The following is a 19,130-nucleotide window of genomic DNA, read 5'->3' as shown; positions in this document are numbered from 1 at the left end:
AACGAAATTTTTCGAGAATTGAAACATTTTTAATGCTTGGTAAATTTATATGGGTTCTAGTAGCATTTTCTACTTTTAACCTGGCAACATTTACGTTCGTTGGATTGACGGCAAGTTGTCGAGGATTGGTTGTCCTTGTGTTGTGCTGTATGAAATGAACAGTTTGTCGTAAAATACAGTCGTGAATTCGTGATAAAAGCGATCGCAAAGTGTTCTGGTGATAAAAATGACGCGATAATATCCAGTGAATCATTACATTCAGTTATTTTACTTCGGCTATCTTGTTCTGAATTAGTTAAGTGTTATGATATGATCATAGCGCACGGTTCGGTCTCTTCAAAGCAGTCGATATTATGTGGCCCGAAAGCCAAAGCGACATAAAAGCTTTTCAATTATGATCCCCATGGTGTATACAGTATATGGTTTTGCCATATTTTTTATAATCGCTTGGGTGTGTCTGTGGTTAATTCACATAATGGCTTTATCATATTCTAAATGGAAATTACACAGAACAGTAGACCGGTCGCCTCCAGAACAACCATATCCAGGAGTTTCAATACTAAAGCCCTTGACGGGTGTCGATCCCAATTTATTTTCTAATTTAGAAACATTTTTCACTCTCGATTACCCAACATACGAAGTGTTATTTTGCGTGGAGAGTGAACATGATCCTGCCGTAATGTTGGTGAACAGCCTTTTACACAAGTATCCACATATTGAAGCGCGGCTCTTCATCGGCGGGATGTGCGTCGGAGTCAATCCGAAAATCAACAACATGCAGCCGGCATATTTGGCGGCAAAATATCCTATGATTCTAATAAGCGATGCCGGAATTCGGATGAGGGAGGACACTCTCCTCGATATGGTACAACATATGCGAGAAGACGTCGCAATCGTTCACCAAATGCCGTTCGTGTGTGATGCCGAAGGGTTTGCAGCTGTTTACGAAAAAGTTTACTTCGGTACGGCCCAGGCTCGTATGTATCTCGGTGCCGACTTTTTGGGCATAAATTGTCACGTCGGCATGTCTTCTTTAATGCGAAGGTGCGCTTTAGAAGAGAGCGGAGGATTGTCAGCTTTCGGCGAATACCTAGCGGAGGATTACTTTATGGCGAAAGCTGTGGTGTCGCGCGGATGGCGAATGCGAGTGGCCTCTCTGCCGGCGCTGCAGAACTCCGGGACACGGTCGGTGGGGGCGCTGCAGGCGCGGCTGACGCGCTGGGCGCGCCTCCGCATCGCCATGGTGCCGACGACGGCATTGTTGGAGCCCCTCAGCGAGTGTATGCCCCTCGGCGCCGGCGCAGCGTGGGCCGCTGGACAGTTGTTCGGGGCGGAACCTTTACCATTCTTCCTGGTGCATGTGCTAGCGTGGTTTCTATCGGACTGGTTGATACTCCGTTCGGTGCAGAATGGGTCGCCGCCGTTTACTAAAGTGCAGTTCCTCCTCGGGTGGGTGTGGAGCGAGTGCTGTGCGCCGTTCGTCCTTGCGGCCGCCCTGCTAAACCCCGAGATCTCGTGGCGGACTCGCTGCTACCGGCTAGACTGGGGCGGCCGTGCGCACGAACTGAAGCCAAAGCTAAAGTTCTGAACGAGACCCCTCCTTTTACAAAGCTTTAATTTGGTGAATGTTTCGGTTACATTGTGTACTGCCAGCATGCCGGTCGCAAGGTTGATATTCCTCGCTGCCGTATATGAATGAGTGTTAATAATATTAGCATAAGGTTTTATTTTAACTGCTATTTATAATTTTTAAAAGAAACGGTGGATACTTGTTATTCTTGTTTTAGAGAGTTTTTTATGTTTATAGATTTAATAACACAGGCTGTTGTATCCATACCTGTGGTAATTGTTTAATTTTACCATTTGTGATCTGCCATAATAATATTGTTTCCGCAATGGCCACTGTTTGAGACATAATAGTCCTTCAGTGTTGACATACAATACTATCAAAAGATGTGAATCATTTGTACTATTCATAATTAATAATAGCATTCAAAGTATCAAATTAGTCATTTCCATTCACAAACATGAATAACCTTTTTATTTTTTTTAGTTATTACTTTTTTCTTATCTGAAAAATAAACTTTATCCGACATTGAATTTCTTCTAGTCTTTTTTATTTAAGATTAAACATAAAAACATTCATTAAAAGTTCTCAATAGCAAGTCCTGCTATGCAATAATAGTACTTATTTTGTAATAAACAAGTTATCTCATAATTGGGCTGGAACCAATTGTTACATATTCATTTATATATTATGTTAAATCTAGTTTACATTCTCCAACACATAAATGAAGTTAGGAACATTTCTAACTATGCAATTAATTAAAAAAAATCACTCGGTTAATATTTCCAGTATGTTTTCTCAACTCATATAGGTTTTCAAAATATATACAATTTTCTAATCTCATCCACTATGTAATTTTTGCTTCATACAATGTTAAATTGTGCAAAAGTTTTCAAAAATTCTTGCGAGTACAATTTTTAAAATATACAGGGTGTTATTTTCTATAATATCAAGATTTAACATAATTTTTCTTGTGAATTATCTGAATTTAAGTCTGTTCTGTTTGTATGTTTTTTTTTTCTATATGAATATTGGTTGTGAACAGTTCATAATAATTTATTAATTCATATTGAACACCATGTACCTTTGGACTATGAAAGTTATAGGAAAATTAAAGACAATGGCCTGAGTTGGGACCAAAAATGAGGTTTGTGTTTCATTTTGCAAAGATTTAAAACTAAAAGACATAATGTATTTTAAAAAAACAATTGTTTTAATTTAGATTTTAACCAAAGAGTGTTGAGAGACAAGACTGGTGGTTAGGTATGTCCAAAGGTACAAAAGCACCCTGCTAATAAACTTACTACTAGAGTTGTCTGACGGAAAGTCACATTTACAGATCCCATATAACAGGGGTGGCAAATCTATGCATCAACAAGCTATATTTTTAATCATTTAATTAGGTCACAGAAATGCCACCAAAAAATTTTCATTGTAGTAATTTTGTAACAGAGCTAACGGAAGTTTGCACAATATGTACAGCATAATAAATTTTATGATAAGCAACAAGTCAAAAATATTGTGTCACATACCATTGGTTCACCATTACTGACATAACTTATGTGACTCTCCGTCAGACAGGTCATATTGTAATTCCGAAGCATATTAGTTTTGTGTAATACAGACCAGGACCATTATAAAAATACTCAATGCTGTTGTGTTTAGTTAAGTCCGGTTAATGTTATATGTTACTTTATTTGTAACAATGCACACATTCAAGTTACATAGACCAACTAAAGTCTGTGTTATGGTATCTATTATGTGTCTATTGTTTCTAGGGCTATTCACTTTATGTACTGTTATATACTTTACATATTACTAGGTTTATACCAAGTTAATATCACACATTAGCCCCGATTCATACGATAATGACGTCTAAATGCATTTAATAATTATTTCTTAATAGTTTATCTTAAAATTTAAATGTTATTTTTTTTTCAAATTGGGATTATAATATTTTTATTTGTTACCTTATTTGATTGCCACATCCTTTTCTATAGATAGAAGAAATAGGAGTAAATGATTATTCAATTGCATGTAGCAAATTTTATTTCGATACATTATTAAATTAATAATTTAAATGACATCCGTATAATTAATATCCAGTCGAATTTAAATAAGGGAGAATCTAAAAGATATTTTTCTCGCTTATAGAGGTTTCTCTCGATCCAGAGTTTCTCGCATGAGGTTGTCATGGCTGGACTCGCTTATAGAGGTTTGATTGTATTAAGGTCTGTTTTGTTCAATCACCAAACAATTTTATTATCTTTATATTTATGTTAGTGTATATGTTATATATATTAGGATATCTTAATTACTTTATTGTTGTATATGTAATTTTTATTCTCAGATATCATTATTTGTACCCATGCTTTATGATGTATAGCGTACATATATATTTGTTCCTTATTCTCTTTCAAGAAACTGATATAATAATATTTTTGCGTGGGTTTTCTGGTAAAGGATTTTTTTCCTGGCTTACTTTATGCCAGACTGTAGCGCTCAAAATCAACTGGTATACAACTGGCATGATTTAAATAGCAACTACCGCCATTGTACTCATACGTTTTACAACAGGCCCTCACTGTCCTACTGTACTGGCATAATGTAAACCAGGCACTTTTATTAACAGCCAGTTTTCAATTTTACTTATTTATATTATAGTTTGCATTAAAATATCAATATGATAAAATTTACGTGTTACTCTGTTAGTTACTATACGCGTCCGAAACGGCTTGACCGATTTTTATGAAATTTAATATGCATATTCAGTAGGTCTGAGAAACGGCTAATATATATTTTTGAATACCGCGCGTACAGATTCGCGGGCAACAGCTAGTATCGATATATGCTAAAAATATTTCAATTTGAATGTATTCCTGTCCAGTTTGCATTCCGAGAGCGTCATCCGTAGAATCAAATTTAAAGGATAAGTGATAATATCCTGAAAGGCGGTGCAAATATAACTCTACACTGTACAGTTGTCTTTGTTAGCGGTATTCCAGTTACAAATAATTGCTTATAACAAACAGTACTTTTAAAATACAAGGTGCTATCTCTTTGAGGAAACTAAAAATCTTGTTAAAAACATTTTAAAATTAATTTGATTCGAATATACAGAGCAAGTTAAATAAAATCGTTTAAAAAATAACTGTTGGTTACCTGCACTATACCTAATAATAGATAAATTGTGATAAACGCTGCTACTTATTAAAAGAAGTTCAATATATTATCTTGTTTAGCAGTGGAATACCGCCAATAAACCGAACTGTATCTTTTTGTTGACTTACAACCTCAATTCGAATCAAAAACAGGCTGTATTGTATTTGTAAAATAATAAGATGACGTCGACTCGATCCGGTTTTGCAAACTTGTTGGCGGGAAAACGAGTACACTTCTGTGACTCGTTATGCCATCGATGTTTCAGTTGCAAGCTTTCTTTGTTGAAACAAAAATTTATTGATCCACAAAAATAACGTAAAATCAATCTAGCAATTACTATTTACCGTTGAGCAGGGTCAAGGTTATACTGGTAGGTTCGGCATTGTTTCTGGAAGTAGAACGTTCGGTAATTTCATTTCGTTCTGTATCAATATTTCAAAAGTATAATACATTAGACACGTTCGAAACCGGCTTTTTGTTTAGTTCAAGCAGTAATTCTGTCGTCTTAAATTCGATTCCAAAATGATATTAAATTCACTTTATGTTTTTGATAAATGACAAATTATCAACCAATTTGACATAATAAACAATTTATGTCTTATTGAAAAGTCATTATAAAGTTATGGTTCAAAAAGCGCGGGATGTCAACTCAAACAGTTGTATGAACACATGTTTCCTCTTATATACATGTATGTATTTTTTATTGTTAATTTCGACGATGGAAAGCACTTGAACTAATTCCGTACATAATTTTTCTATGACTACAAATTCGTTGGCACGACATTTCTGAATAGTTTAATGATGCATTGACACATGACTCATTGGCCAATAAATAACCTTTGTAACTATGAGACTCTCGCAGTCACTATGTCAGTCAGTAACCCTTTACGAACTCGAGTCGGCTGAATACATATGTTTTTTCTAATATTATTAAAAACACCGGAGATAATTAAAATTAATTCGAAGGAATAATTTGTTTGATAAAAAGACTACTACGCTATCCATAAATCGGGTTGAGCGTTTCGCTAGTTACTTTGTTATGCTGTTTTAAAAACTATAATTGCCTTTCAATTAGTTAGTTTTTATGTCAGACTGTGAAAAGTTTTTGCACTAATAGAAATATATTGAAGTTCACATTAGGAACTATTGATTTTTTTGTAACTGAAAGTGTTACAAGGTTTTTTAAACATGAAATGTTGGTGCGGTATCCAAAACTTGGCTATGACAAATGTCCTATTCAAAAAAACTTTGTTCTAATTTGTATTGACGTATTCGTAAACCTGTGATCTAGAGAATATTTTAGCTTTTTTTAATATTCAGGGAGCCTTCCCTTAGTCGCGAGGGTGATTTGTAATTATTTTGTGAGAATTACCATGTATTAAAAATTTAGTTAATAATATCTAAAGTTCTCTATTCAACATTCTCTCTCTTGACCTATATTATATAAAACAGGCCAAGCACCAAATGTGAAGTGTGATAGTCTATTTGCTCCAATTAATGCGCTCGCCAATATTTAAGCCAGCGCCATTTGCAAAAAAAAATGTCGATAGACACCTTTCCAAATGTAAGAATTAAGTGCACGTTTATTTGGTAATCAAATAAAAACAATTTCAATTTCTAACTAAACATAACAATATTAGATTATTTAATTTTGGACTTATGTAATGATGAACCTGTGCTTTTAAAAATTAAAAAAACAACTTTTTTTTTATTAGTCAAATTGTTGATTTAATTTGAATACAATAATAATAACCAAATGAAACAGTATTGTAAAAATTCATTGTTACTTCAGTTTTTTGAGAGAGATGACAATATGAAAACCGATGGAGATTTTCTTTTATTTTAATCGAAACAATATGCAATTGATTTATCATTGTTACACGGTTCCGCGCCATTTTTGTTTATTTTTCATTCTAGACGTCATTATCAATATGAATATAACAATCCAGTTATATCTTAAAAACATTTTAATTAAATTTAAAAGTCAATTTTTGAGAATTTATTTTTCAATTTACATTATCTGTATTATTAATTAATTCTAATGCGATTCTGTGATTGATTTGGATTTTAATACTTAAAAAATAAATTTAAGTAATTAGTATGACATGTAAGTGCTGAGCTGCCATGTTTTTTTAGTTGGCGCAAAATGTGAAGCCATTTTATTTTTGTTAAATAAAAAAAAATCGAAAGTACAATAATAAAAGTGTGTTTAGAGTATAAATCTTTCGTGATTGTTTTTTTTTATAAAGCACTGATGTTTGATAAATTACATTGTGATAGTGATATTTATGCAGACTGGTTGAATGCTGACCTCGGCGGTACAATAGAGCCTTTTCGTGACGTTTCTATTTGGCAGCGGTTTTTATCAGCTTACTACAATCGATTACGTAAGTAGATTATGAGATAAATTTTCAAATGAGTATCGACCAAAGTGTAACGTGAAGAGTTGTAAACCACAAGTATTGCATATATTTAATGACTACATATCGTCCTTCCCTAACCAATACGTCTCGTACAAAAAATTATGCTTTAGTAGACTTGTTTTTAATTAAATATGTTTTTGAGAATTATTGTAATATACCTATTATTCATATTACATTTTTTAATAGTTTGTTTAGACAGTAGTTAAAATGTCGGAGGATTTGAAATGTTGTTTTAATTTAAAAAGATATGAAAACATAGATAAAAATCTAAATGAATATTTGTAGAGTTTATTTGTAATGTACCTACTATTTATTATTTTTTTTCTATAATTAATTTCTGTTTAAAATGATATCATTATAAAATTCGAAAGAGATGTTTTCGTAAGAATGAGTCATCCTCTTAGAGTGTTCACGTAATATATTTCCTTGGAAATATTTTATCAATATTATCTACGTGCGTAGTTCGAACTAGAACGCCTCGATTATCTGAGGTGTTTTGCTTGAACCAGGCTTGGCAAACTAGCTGCATATAAAATTCAAACACATTCTTGTTTATTGTTCTTTGTACAGATATGATGATGAAAAAAGTCTCAGTAAAGAAGGAATAAAGACAATTATATAATTCTATGTTTGTGTTTTCCTATTTACCTTTTGCAAATCACATTTCATACTAATATTATAAATGCGAATGTTTGGATGGATGTTTGTTTGAAGGTATCTCCAGGACGGCTGAATGGATCTCGATAAATTTGGCATACATATAGAACATAGTGTGGGAGAACACATAGGCTAATTATGTTTGTTTTTAATTCCGCACGGACGGAAGATCGCAGGTTTTTTAGATAACCGATGTCAGGCTTCTAGATTAACGGTGATTCAACAGAGGTACTCTACCTTACCCCAAATTTCCACTAAACTGACTCTCGTTTTAATACATATTATCTCTTAAGCCTGATTTACACTATGCTAGCAGTATTACAGTAGTGTTGAAAATCAGCGTTAGCATACAACTGAAATAGTTTAAACTAACTGGCACCAGTGAGTCGTAAACAATTCACTCTAGGTACTAGTTAAAACAAGTGTCACTACATTCAGACAAAGACCAAAGATTTGAACTATAGAGTTTTCATTTCGTTTCCCACTTCTTTATCTCATGTTTTTCGTATTCAAAGGCATCATTTCGATCATAACCATTATGATTGTTGCAGGTATTGGCAGTTACTTGAATCAGGTAAGTGGTTATAAGTACCACCAGGTTATTCATACAATTGTGTTTAACGACAGTGACATTGCGCTAGTTTTTATTAATGATTTGCTAGATATTGTCATGTGAAGTATTTATAAATATTTGAATGACTGTATGGTACATGTGCGTCGCAGGCAGCTAACTCCTCGCCCCCCGTACAGATATAAAAACTACTTCGACATACTAAGATGTTAACAATACCTATAGATGCACATGGATAACTCAAAAACTACTAGTCAGTTATCTTCCATTCCCTAGCTAATAAGCTTTACTGTTGGAATAAAAAACAAGATTTTGTTCTACTTGCCCCATCTAGGTCTAGCGTATCGTCGTAAGACGATACCCTTGAACATGTACGTTATCAATAACGATATAATCTAATGGAAAAAGGCATTAGCCTAGTATTTTAGAGGTTATGTTGTAATCTGAAAGGCCTTGTCCTAGGAACGGGATATGCGAGTAGTTATTATAAGATTCAAACTTTATGACGGCTCACTTGTCTATGTAGACGGGCCAACTGCGGAAAGCATGCGCAGGGGTGTGCCCCGCCCCTTAACGTCCCGACGATACTTAAATTTGTTTTACGTAATGTCACGTTGTCAGCGTCCTAATTGCGAGCTGCTATAAAGTTTTAATGATAAAACATATTGCTTTTGTTTTGGAACATGGTATTTGACATTTTCCGTTGATCCAAATTGATTAGCGTTGCATCGTCTGCCGCGTTATCGATCACCGAAAGACAAAGACTAAGTAAATCGTTAATTCTCGATGAATACTTTGCGTTATAAAAGTAATGACGTAAACAATCTGAAGATTGATTTTGAATTCAGATTATAAAGTACGATAAGTATCTGGAAATACTTTATAAGTTTTTTTAAACGATTACAATTTGCACGTATTCATATTACTCACGTGTTTTTACAGTTTTATAACTTTTTTTACGGGAAATTGATGTACACTAATTGATCAACGTCACATCCTTATTCTGCTAAGACGATATTGTTCCAATTTTTTTTATATTATACGGTGGCAAACGATGAAATAACGAAGCGACCGCTGCCATTCATCCGCAATTATAGATGCGTTGCCTACCAACGGAGGAGGGGATGCACGGAAAAAGAATATTTTCCCTTCCTATACATCATACGGACAATCCACTTCCACTTCCTATCCTTTCCTTAGAAGAAAAAGTGTGGGAAGTTTAAGAGGATTAAAATTAAGCCTCCGGTACCACACTCATCAGACGAAACGCGGAAATCCTTTCACTTCACGCCTTTCTTGTGTCTGTCTTCCAGTGTTGAAAATCAAAATCACATGGTTTTGCTATTGTTTACATATGTGTTAACTAAAATTCAAATTCAAGTGCTAACAGACTTAACATCATTACCGGAATAACAATATTGTGTATATAGGAAATTAATTAGCAATATCATTACAAAATTCTGCATTTGTTTTGAGATTCCGTAAGCGAAATTTGGGAATAGTAGCTTATCTATTTTATATGGCCTTTGAACCTAATAATGCTAGTAACTTACTGAAAAACGAAATCTACTATTCGGTTATTCTTATTGTCGGTCCCATAGCCGCGGAATTAAAAAGTAGAGACTGAAGAGTTTTTGTCGGAGACCAAAGCTCATTTTGGGAAGATGCGCCAAAAGGTACCGAATCTTACTAAATACCAAAACTAGTTAATTCTGTACCAAAAATTTCTCGCTTTGGTTCGCATTCGCGACTGTGTAAACAGGCTTAAGTTGTTGCTATACTTCCATGACAACATAATAACATGATAATTACATTAAATATATTTAAAACGTATATGATGATGCTAATCATCGTTATATCTTCGAGTTATCATAGACCGGACGTGAATTCCGAATATTATTCGCCGAATTCAAAAGTTAATTAGAATATAATTTAAATAAACAATATCTAGACTTCACAGGAAATGACAAACATTTTAAGGAGCCTATAAAAAACATTTACCTGTGAAGACAAGCAATGAACGCATGCTCTGCGTCCTCTGGTACGCCGAAAAGGGTAGTTGGCCACGTCTTCGTGCCCAAAACGGTGTATCTCCACGTTAGAATCCATAGCCCTTCAGCATTTGAGTGAGAAATTCACTTCTGCTGTTTGCGGTTTATGCATCTACCCTTCCAATCAGTTTGTAAGCCCAGTGGCCCTTTATTGATTACTCCCACTCGGTAAATGCGTTGTTAGGCGGTCACTGTAGACCACATGTCTAGATAAATTATACGTATACATAACTAGCGGCCGCCCACGACTCCGTCTGCGAGAAAAATAAAGTAGTAGCCTATGTGTCCTTCCAGACTATATTGTATATGTATGCCAAATTTCATCGAGATCCGTTCAGCCGTTCTGGAGATACCTTCAAACAAACATCAATCCATCCATTTAAACATTCGCATTTATAATATTAGTAAGATTATATATAATATCATAGAAAAACATTACCTATCTGTAAGTCGGGCAAAAAACGGAGAGTTTATTACGCCTATGTTTATAATTATTTCAAATGGGGAGACAAAAGCATTCACTTTTTCTAGGCCACTGTGCTCTCCGCAAAGGTTAAATTTAGCCTTTCCAACTAAGTAACTGTAGGTAATAAACGTTATGCGTGTTAATAAGTATAAATTAAGTTGACTTTGAGTCTTTCATTTATATAAATTAAATGTTCCATAGTAGTGTTTTATGTTCAAAAATCCAAAGTGACGATTCATAACCATGTTTAGCAGTGTAAAGGAGAAAAAAACCCGTTACATCCAAGTGACATGACAAATCAAGATTCGCCTGCAAGATCCGTTCTGCCGTTTTGGAGATAACTTTAACCCTTATGTTCATTTTGTATATACATATATACCATACATAAAACTCTATAAAAATATACGATCCCTATAAAATAATTTTTAACTTAGTTTTATTAAACTTATTTTTGCTTTTGCGTATTTTTTGCTTTTCTTCAAAAAAAAAATCTTGCCACAATAAGGGTTAAAGCTACATCCATCCATGCATATATCCATTTAATCATTCGCATTTATAATAGTAAGATTGATTTTTTTTTTAATTTCATAAGGTGGCAAACGAGTGAGCGGCCACCTGTAATCGCTGAAATAGCGAAGTGACCGTTGCCCATAGACATACGCAATTGCATATGCGTTGCCTACCTTTAATCGACGGAGGAGAGCTAAGTTAAGGGTGATTAGGCCATAGTCAACCAAGCTGGCCAAGTGCGGGTTGATTCACACATATCTTTGAATTTCTTCTCAGGTGTTTTCCTTCATAAACGTCGGATAAATGTACATATATAAATCGGAAATCAAATAACAAATTAATACATGGCGGGATTCGAACCCAGGACCTGCAGATTGCAAGTCATAGCTTACTAATTAAGTTTTTTGTTAAAATTACGCGCAAACGTAGTCGCGAGCGCCAGCTAGTTGAGGATTAATGCGACAAATAATTAAAAAAAGATATAAAAACTTGTTGTCAGTAGGCATCGTATTATCATTGTTCAACTTAATTTTCATTTCATAACATTTACCGATAAAACTGTGATTGATATTTGATAGTGTTAAATTGAAATTGATAAAGACCGACTATTTATGGATATAAATAAATGTACAGGATTTAGAATTATGATTTATTAAGAAGGGGCTTCTTTGACAAACTAAAGTTCTATGTACTTACTAATATTATAAATGCGAATATTTGGATGGATGTTTGTTTGAAGGTATCTCCGGAACGACTGCATGGATATCAAATTTCATTGACATAGAACATAGTCTGGAAGAACACATAGCTTACTTAATAAGATTTTTTAACACGGCGCGGACGGAGTCGCGGCTGACAGCTAACATATAAACATTCGCATTTATAATATTAATAAGTTAAATAAAAAGCAGCTCTTCAAGGCATACATTGGAAAAAAAATGAATAAATAGTATCCTATGTCCGTCTTCTGGCTCTAAGCTACCTCCTCACCAATTTTCAGCCATATCGGTAAAGCCGTTCTTGAGTTAAATAGTGTAACTAACACGACCTTCTTTAATATATATGTTTACACGATAAATGTATCTGTTTCGAAATATATAGTTTAATAATATTTTACTACTGGTAGACAAGTGGAGCCATCTACATTTAACAATTATTCAGTCAATAAATTATGACGCACTCAGAATCGTGTAATGTAAATGGTTTCTTATCTCGACACTGAGTACAGTTAGTTTGAATTTTATTTTATAAAAAAAAATAAGTACGTATCGATTCTTTTAATATGTTCAGATACTTTTATGACAAATGAAACGATGAGTCAACGTGCTACCGACAGTTTGTGATTTTTGTCAATTTTAAATCTCACTAGCAATATAACAATCTAAAAATAACTTCTCCAATCCTTATAAAAAGACTATATTTACAAAATGATGGTGACAGACATATACTTTGTTATTCTATCGCCGTAAGACCTTCGGCGTTTGGTTTTGTTTGCTCGTGTTCGAGATTCGCAGACGCGATGTTATCATGCTATTGAATAAAAACATTATCACGTGTTATTCTTTTATTATGCTGTAAATATAAGATCAAAGTACATAAGCGTAATAAATATTAACCAAATTGACTCTAAAAGGATATTTTTCTATTTTGTTCCTTTTATAAATCCCCTATTTTAATTTCTATTATAAACAATCTATTTTCTGTAAACATGTATAAATACCGCCGAATCCTTTTAAAAAATTAGTAAAAATTACTTAAACTAGAACATCATAATTTCGGCCAACGATCCGTGGTTTTCCGTTGTGAAAATCTCAAGGAAAATCACCGAAAAGAAATACGAAAAGCATAGCAACTCTGATCAAATTCGGTCAAATTATTTTATCTACAAGAGTAAATGGAATTCAAACTATTGTAGACACTTCCATTCTATTGTAGATTTACAAATTCAAGCAAAAACATTGAAAAGACAACGTCAATATTACTAAAATCTTCATACGTTCATAGTAACTACTTTATGGCAATATTAATTAATAAATCGGTCTATATCGGTTTGATAATTATTTCCATCACAAAAGCCGTGTAACCTGTTGCTCCGGATCAAGTAGTTTTATTATAATAATCATAACATTAAAGTCTTCGCGTTAATGTAACCAGTTTACACGCGAGGATATCTTCGTCTACATGTTCAGAGTATTTGCGAGCGAGATAGCAAATACTTAAAAATATGTGTGTATGTGACAGAAAAGAACTGTTGGGAATTAAATCTATACTAATAAAGCGGAAGAGTTTGTTTGTTTGTTTAAACGCACTAATCTCAGGAAATCCTATTTGAAAAATTATTTTTTTTGTTGGTTAGTCCATTTACAGAGGAAGGCTTTAGGCTATATAAAATTACGCTGCGACCAACAGTTTTTTTTAATTCCGCGCGGACGGAGTCGCGGGCGACTGATAGTGCAGAATAAAAAACGTCAAACCCCGTCTGGGTTTGACGTTCTTAAAAGTGAAAAACAAACGTTTAAAAGGTTAGGTAGATTAAGAAAGGAGTGGCGAATGATACATCGATCTGGATGACTGAAAAGACAGGGAGATGATTAAGGTTGATAGAGAAAAGATCAGTGTATCAGTAACAAGATACAGTAAGTCTGGAATGTCACAAAATTAATGTATTCTGTATACTATATTTACTCCTTAATCGCGTTTTAAGGATCTTGCTTCCTGTATGCTCCTACTCCACAGGAAAGAACGTGTACATTTCTACGATGTTACGGGGCCACAGAAGTTTAATGCCCTATAATATGTAAAAATTAATAAAACCTTTTGTTTCCAAGACCTACATCTCCGTTTAAAGTATACTGTTATCTCTATTTTGTCAAAGACAATGACAGGGATGAAGATATGTTTTATACAGAAATTTTAGTCTCGGAAATCCACGGCTAGACATCTGAGTACTCCCTTTCCATTTATATAAAATAATATAAAAGGTTGAGAGTTGAGAGATATACCGGTTTAGTAGTATTATTTAATATGAATACATTTTGGTACAGATATACACTTAAGATGTTGCCACTTAACCTAAATAACAAGAAAATAACGTATCATTGAAGTTGATCGTATTTTAATATAATATCACATTAGCACTCGACACAAAGCTTGTTCGAGTGCTCTGAAACGATCAAACGATGATGATAAAAAAATATTATCTTGACAACACGCACACCTTTTTCATATTTGTATTATAGTTTTCAGATATCTTGGCGGCTCTGATCTTCGCGCAAGTCCATGCGCAGAACTTATTTAGTGTTTAGTGGGGTAAGCGGGAAGGAGGGACACTGCGCAACGTGTCAATGACCTTAGGCCGCCAAGAAATTTGAAAATAGTAATATTGGGCACGTTTGTACAATTAACAGATAGGTCTAATTTAAAGAGGGATGGAAACATGTTTTCATACATGTTTTTAATCAGTGTAAACCATGGATCATAAGTTTCGCAAAATTATGATTGAATAAATCATAAATACTAAAAAATCCGCATCCTTGTACTTACGCCTTTGATTTACTATGGATGGATGTGTTAACCGTCTGAACATATCTTTCGTTATCAAATTCAAATATAACACTATCTTCCTTTTAACTATTTCGAGGAACGGAAACATTAAAAAATGATAAATATTAAGTACATGAATATTATCTATTTTTAATATACCTAGGATTGTCGTGACAAATAACAAAATCAATAAAGCAAATAAAAGAAAATAATGGTCATTATTTTCTATAAAAATAATAAAAGGTATAAACGGGTAAAAGTTGCCAGTTTTCCTGAACTTACCTCGGTCGCAGCAGTCCCTTGGTCCGTATATGTAACGTATATCTTATTTTACTAATATTATAAATTCAAAACTTTAGCTGAATCAATGGATGTTTGTTAAAAGATATCTCCATCAATTCTATGTATCCATGTGGATGTTGCTGAAATTCGACATAGATGTAGAACACAATCTGCAAGAACACATAGGCTATGATTTTTCTTATTCCGCGAGGACGGAGTCCCGAGCGACATCTAGTAACTTTTTTACAAATTACTCGGATGCGGAAATTAAACGACGATTTAACTCATTTAAAAATAAGTTAGTAATATAGTTCATATATCTGATGTAATTTGTACAAGCCTAATTTTTATCCATAAAATATCAGTGATTTATTTATTATTTCTATTTTATATGTATGGTTGACTTTAATAAAAAAACCATAAGTAACATTTTGGACCTCAAATGTTTTTGAATGAAAAGTAAAACAAAAATCTCATCAAGATCCGTTGTGCCGTTCCGGAGATACCTACTAACAAACCGTCCATCCATCTAAATTGCGCATTTATAATATTAGTAGTATTAGAAAAAATATGTTATTCAACCTTTAAAAACCTTTTATATTATTTTATAAACATTTTTAATAGTGATGGTGACATTATACGTAAAATACTTTTTGTATTAGTGCGACAGACTGACAGAGATCCCGTGGGAACATATTAATTACAATAATAGAGCAGGTTAACAGACAAGGTTGAAGGTCGCGCCGAATGTGGAGTGATGACGTCACAGCTGTCGCCTCGCCTAAAGTTCTCTGTCAGTGTTCAACGATATAACTAACCATCTGTTTACGTAAAAAAATGATCCAACTTATTCTCTTAAACTAAGATTAACTATAGTAGCTCTTTATCATTCTTACATTTCACTTTGTCTTTGTCCTACTAAAGCTATGTTGTTGGGGTTTGATAATTTGGTACCCACGTTTTTCAGTTTATTTTATCTTATCTTATACATTAAAATGAGCAATTCTAGTATATATGTATATATATAATTGGAATCTCGGAATCGGCTCCAACGATTTTCATAAAATTTGGTATATAGGGGGTTTCGGGGGTGATAAATCGATCTAGCTAGGAATAATTTTTAGAAAATGTCATTTTATTCGTGTTTTACCGATAATCAACTTAATCATAAACTTGGAAGAAAAATAACAAAAAGGAGGCGTTTGAGTAGTCTCAAATAAATATAATAATATTATTCATATTTCATCATTTTATTATTATAGTAATTCGTACTTCAATATAATTTTCAAAAAAAACAATTTAAAAAAAATACCGGTCATCCAGGTACTTTCATTAAAATGATAAGAATTAATAGAGCTGTCATTGTCTATTAATAACTCGACATTTATATGACAGAAATGTGCTAATCTACATCAATTACATTATGTTGAGTTATCAAATTTTTGCCTCCGTCTGGCTGGCTATAAAAAAAATCTTACTAATATTATAAATGCTTATGTTTGGATGGATGGATGGATGTTTATTTGTAGGTATCTCCAGAACGACTGCATAGATCTCGCTAAAATTTGACATAGATGTAGAACATAGTCTGGAAGAACACATAGGCTACTTATTAAGTTTTTTTAATTCCGCGCGGAGAGTGTAGTGATAGCAAGTACATATATAAAACAAAATATAATTCGATAAATAGACAATAGCAATAGTATATTATAATTATTATGAACAGTGCAATCAACGCTACGTTTGGTACAGCTAATTTGGTCATCCATTGCCTTTTACCTTGACGGTTAGTCGATGAGCGTTTCCGTATAGGCCAGGTGTTGTAAACCTTTTTACTATCAAACATTTTTTTAACTACATTTTTTATATTGCTTGCACTTTTGTTAAAGTGCCTGTATTTTATCTCCGGATAATAAGTTATAAGTTATTTTGTTTAGATTTCTAAAACACAACCTTCTGCAGTCAACAGTTGATTAATAAATTATCAGCGTATCCTTCCTACTATCTCACGATCTATCTAATTGCCCCCGGTTGGTAACCTCTGTTTGTGTGCATTTTCGTAAGAGCCGTCAATTTTCCGACACACATGTAGTGAATACGTAATTCTTATTATGCATATATTTTCCTGCATACTGCGTTTACCTCCGTAATAACACACAATGTTGAATTAAACTCCAGAATATCATTATCAATGGAATTTTTTTTGGTCAAATAAAAAAAAATATTCGGTATGAAATCCTTTATTAACTTTTTTGGTATTTTTTGAGACATTTTTTTTTTTACTTTGTACCCACTTGACTGGAATATAAAAGAGAAATTTACAATGATCACAATTTGGAACAATGTATACAAACAAAATTAATACAATATAATATTTTTTCAAAGTATTAAGCTACGCACACACTTGCGTCTTGTTTGTTAAAAATAAAATGTACTTTTACATAAAATTTTCATTATATTATTAATCAAAAATATTTTGGTTCATATGTACGCAACTTTATAATACCGCATTCACTTAAAAGTGAATAATGCCCAAATAATATTTAGCTACAAGAAATCGTGTGAATAAAAAAACTTAAGTTTTATATGTGCGTTGGCATAAAAAGGAGCAAAATTTTGAAAATACAAATTTAATTTGACAAATTTTGGCATCAAAAAACACTTTGGCAATACAGGGTGGTATGTAATCCTTGGTCAAATAGGTTGTCAAATATTTATCCAAATGCCTACCACATTGTCTTTTCATATTTTCTTATATTTTTCCTACATTACGACAGATGATTTTACACTTGTATTATAAAATTTGGACCTTAATTCAACACAATATTCAGGAAAACACTGATACGAGTAGAAACACACTATATTATTTAATCATCTTAAAATGCTGTACTAATCTAGCATATGTATGATGTCCAAAATGTCTTTAAGTTGGCTAAAAAATCAGCTACAGCCGGTATTGTCAAGAAGTCAAATTCCAGGAATTCAACAAATTTTTGACAACTCTCTAATGTGATACCACCCTTATATTTGCCATTACATAGGCAATTTTTCCAAATAGTAATAGCTTCACGCTCAAGCACATCTTTCAATTTGTTGACTATTTAATCTATCTACACTATAAGCAAATCATAGTTATGTTTAGTTCGTTTCATCTCGTATACTTATAGCATCTGAAAATGGCATAAATAATAAAATTTGACATATAAAAAATATATTGTCAACGAAAATTGCAGAAATTGCAAACATTTTTGGTCAAGACACTCAAATCTAAACTAGTCAATTGACTTTCGTAAAATAGTTCTCTAGAACTGTTATATGTAGTATTAAAACTTGTACTTATGGAAATTATAACTGCATTTTGACCAAAAAAATGTAGACAAAACTCACGATATTCGACAGATTAGAAATAATAAATCAAAATAATAATACATATAAAATCAAAAATAAGAATTAAAATATAATGATAATTAATTGTATATAACATACACGTCAAAAGATAACGAACACGTGTCATTTTTACGATTTTTATGACAATAAAATAATTATTTACAAATGTATACATAGCCGATAAAAAAATTACAATACACGATTTTGAAATATTTTTTTTATTATAAATCACACGCACTTATTTAATTATTTTGATTTGTACTAAACAAATGAAATGACTCACGATTTTATGTTATAATAAAATATAAATGATTGTTATTGATAAAATGTCTAAAAAAAAATTATTAATAATCTATGGTCTTTTTATACACTTATTTATAACAAATTCCAATTCAAATATAAACAATTATAAAAATTATCAAGCCTTGCATTTTTCTAAAACATAAAGATGACGTAGTATGGAAAGAATATCGCTTTATAAAAAAACATTAGCAATTTTTTTTCACATGAA

The 19,130-nt window shown here is 32.7% G+C and overlaps 2 protein-coding genes across 2 annotated transcripts in view; both read left to right on the top strand.

Annotated features, from left to right (window-relative positions):
- The first annotated feature begins 103 nt into the window (after window positions 1-103).
- Window positions 104-3,603, top strand: GlcT (ceramide glucosyltransferase). Its single transcript, XM_013326681.1, has one exon. The coding sequence runs from the start codon at window positions 395-397 to the stop codon at window positions 1,586-1,588; it is 1,194 nt and encodes a 397-aa protein (XP_013182135.1). The 5' UTR covers window positions 104-394; the 3' UTR covers window positions 1,589-3,603.
- Window positions 3,604-6,748: 3,145 nt separating this feature from the next.
- The window catches only part of LOC106126480 (clavesin-2-like), a 59,901-nt gene continuing 47,519 nt past the window's right edge, over window positions 6,749-19,130 (top strand). The window contains exons 1-2 of the mRNA XM_013324433.1: window positions 6,749-7,116; window positions 8,361-8,383. The gene's annotated coding sequence lies outside the window, so the exon portion shown is untranslated. The remainder of the gene's footprint in view (window positions 7,117-8,360; window positions 8,384-19,130) is intronic.

The sequence above is a fragment of the Papilio xuthus genome, unplaced genomic scaffold (genome assembly GCF_000836235.2).
Source record: "Papilio xuthus unplaced genomic scaffold, Pxut_1.1 DF829758.1, whole genome shotgun sequence".
In the NCBI taxonomy this organism is placed as follows: Eukaryota; Metazoa; Arthropoda; class Insecta; order Lepidoptera; family Papilionidae; genus Papilio; species Papilio xuthus.
This window is presented reverse-complemented; position numbering and strand designations above follow the sequence as displayed.

Coding starts and splice junctions, on each gene's coding strand:
- GlcT (XM_013326681.1), top strand. CDS start 395: ATGATCCCCATGGTGTATACAGTATATGGTTTTGCCATATTTTTTATA.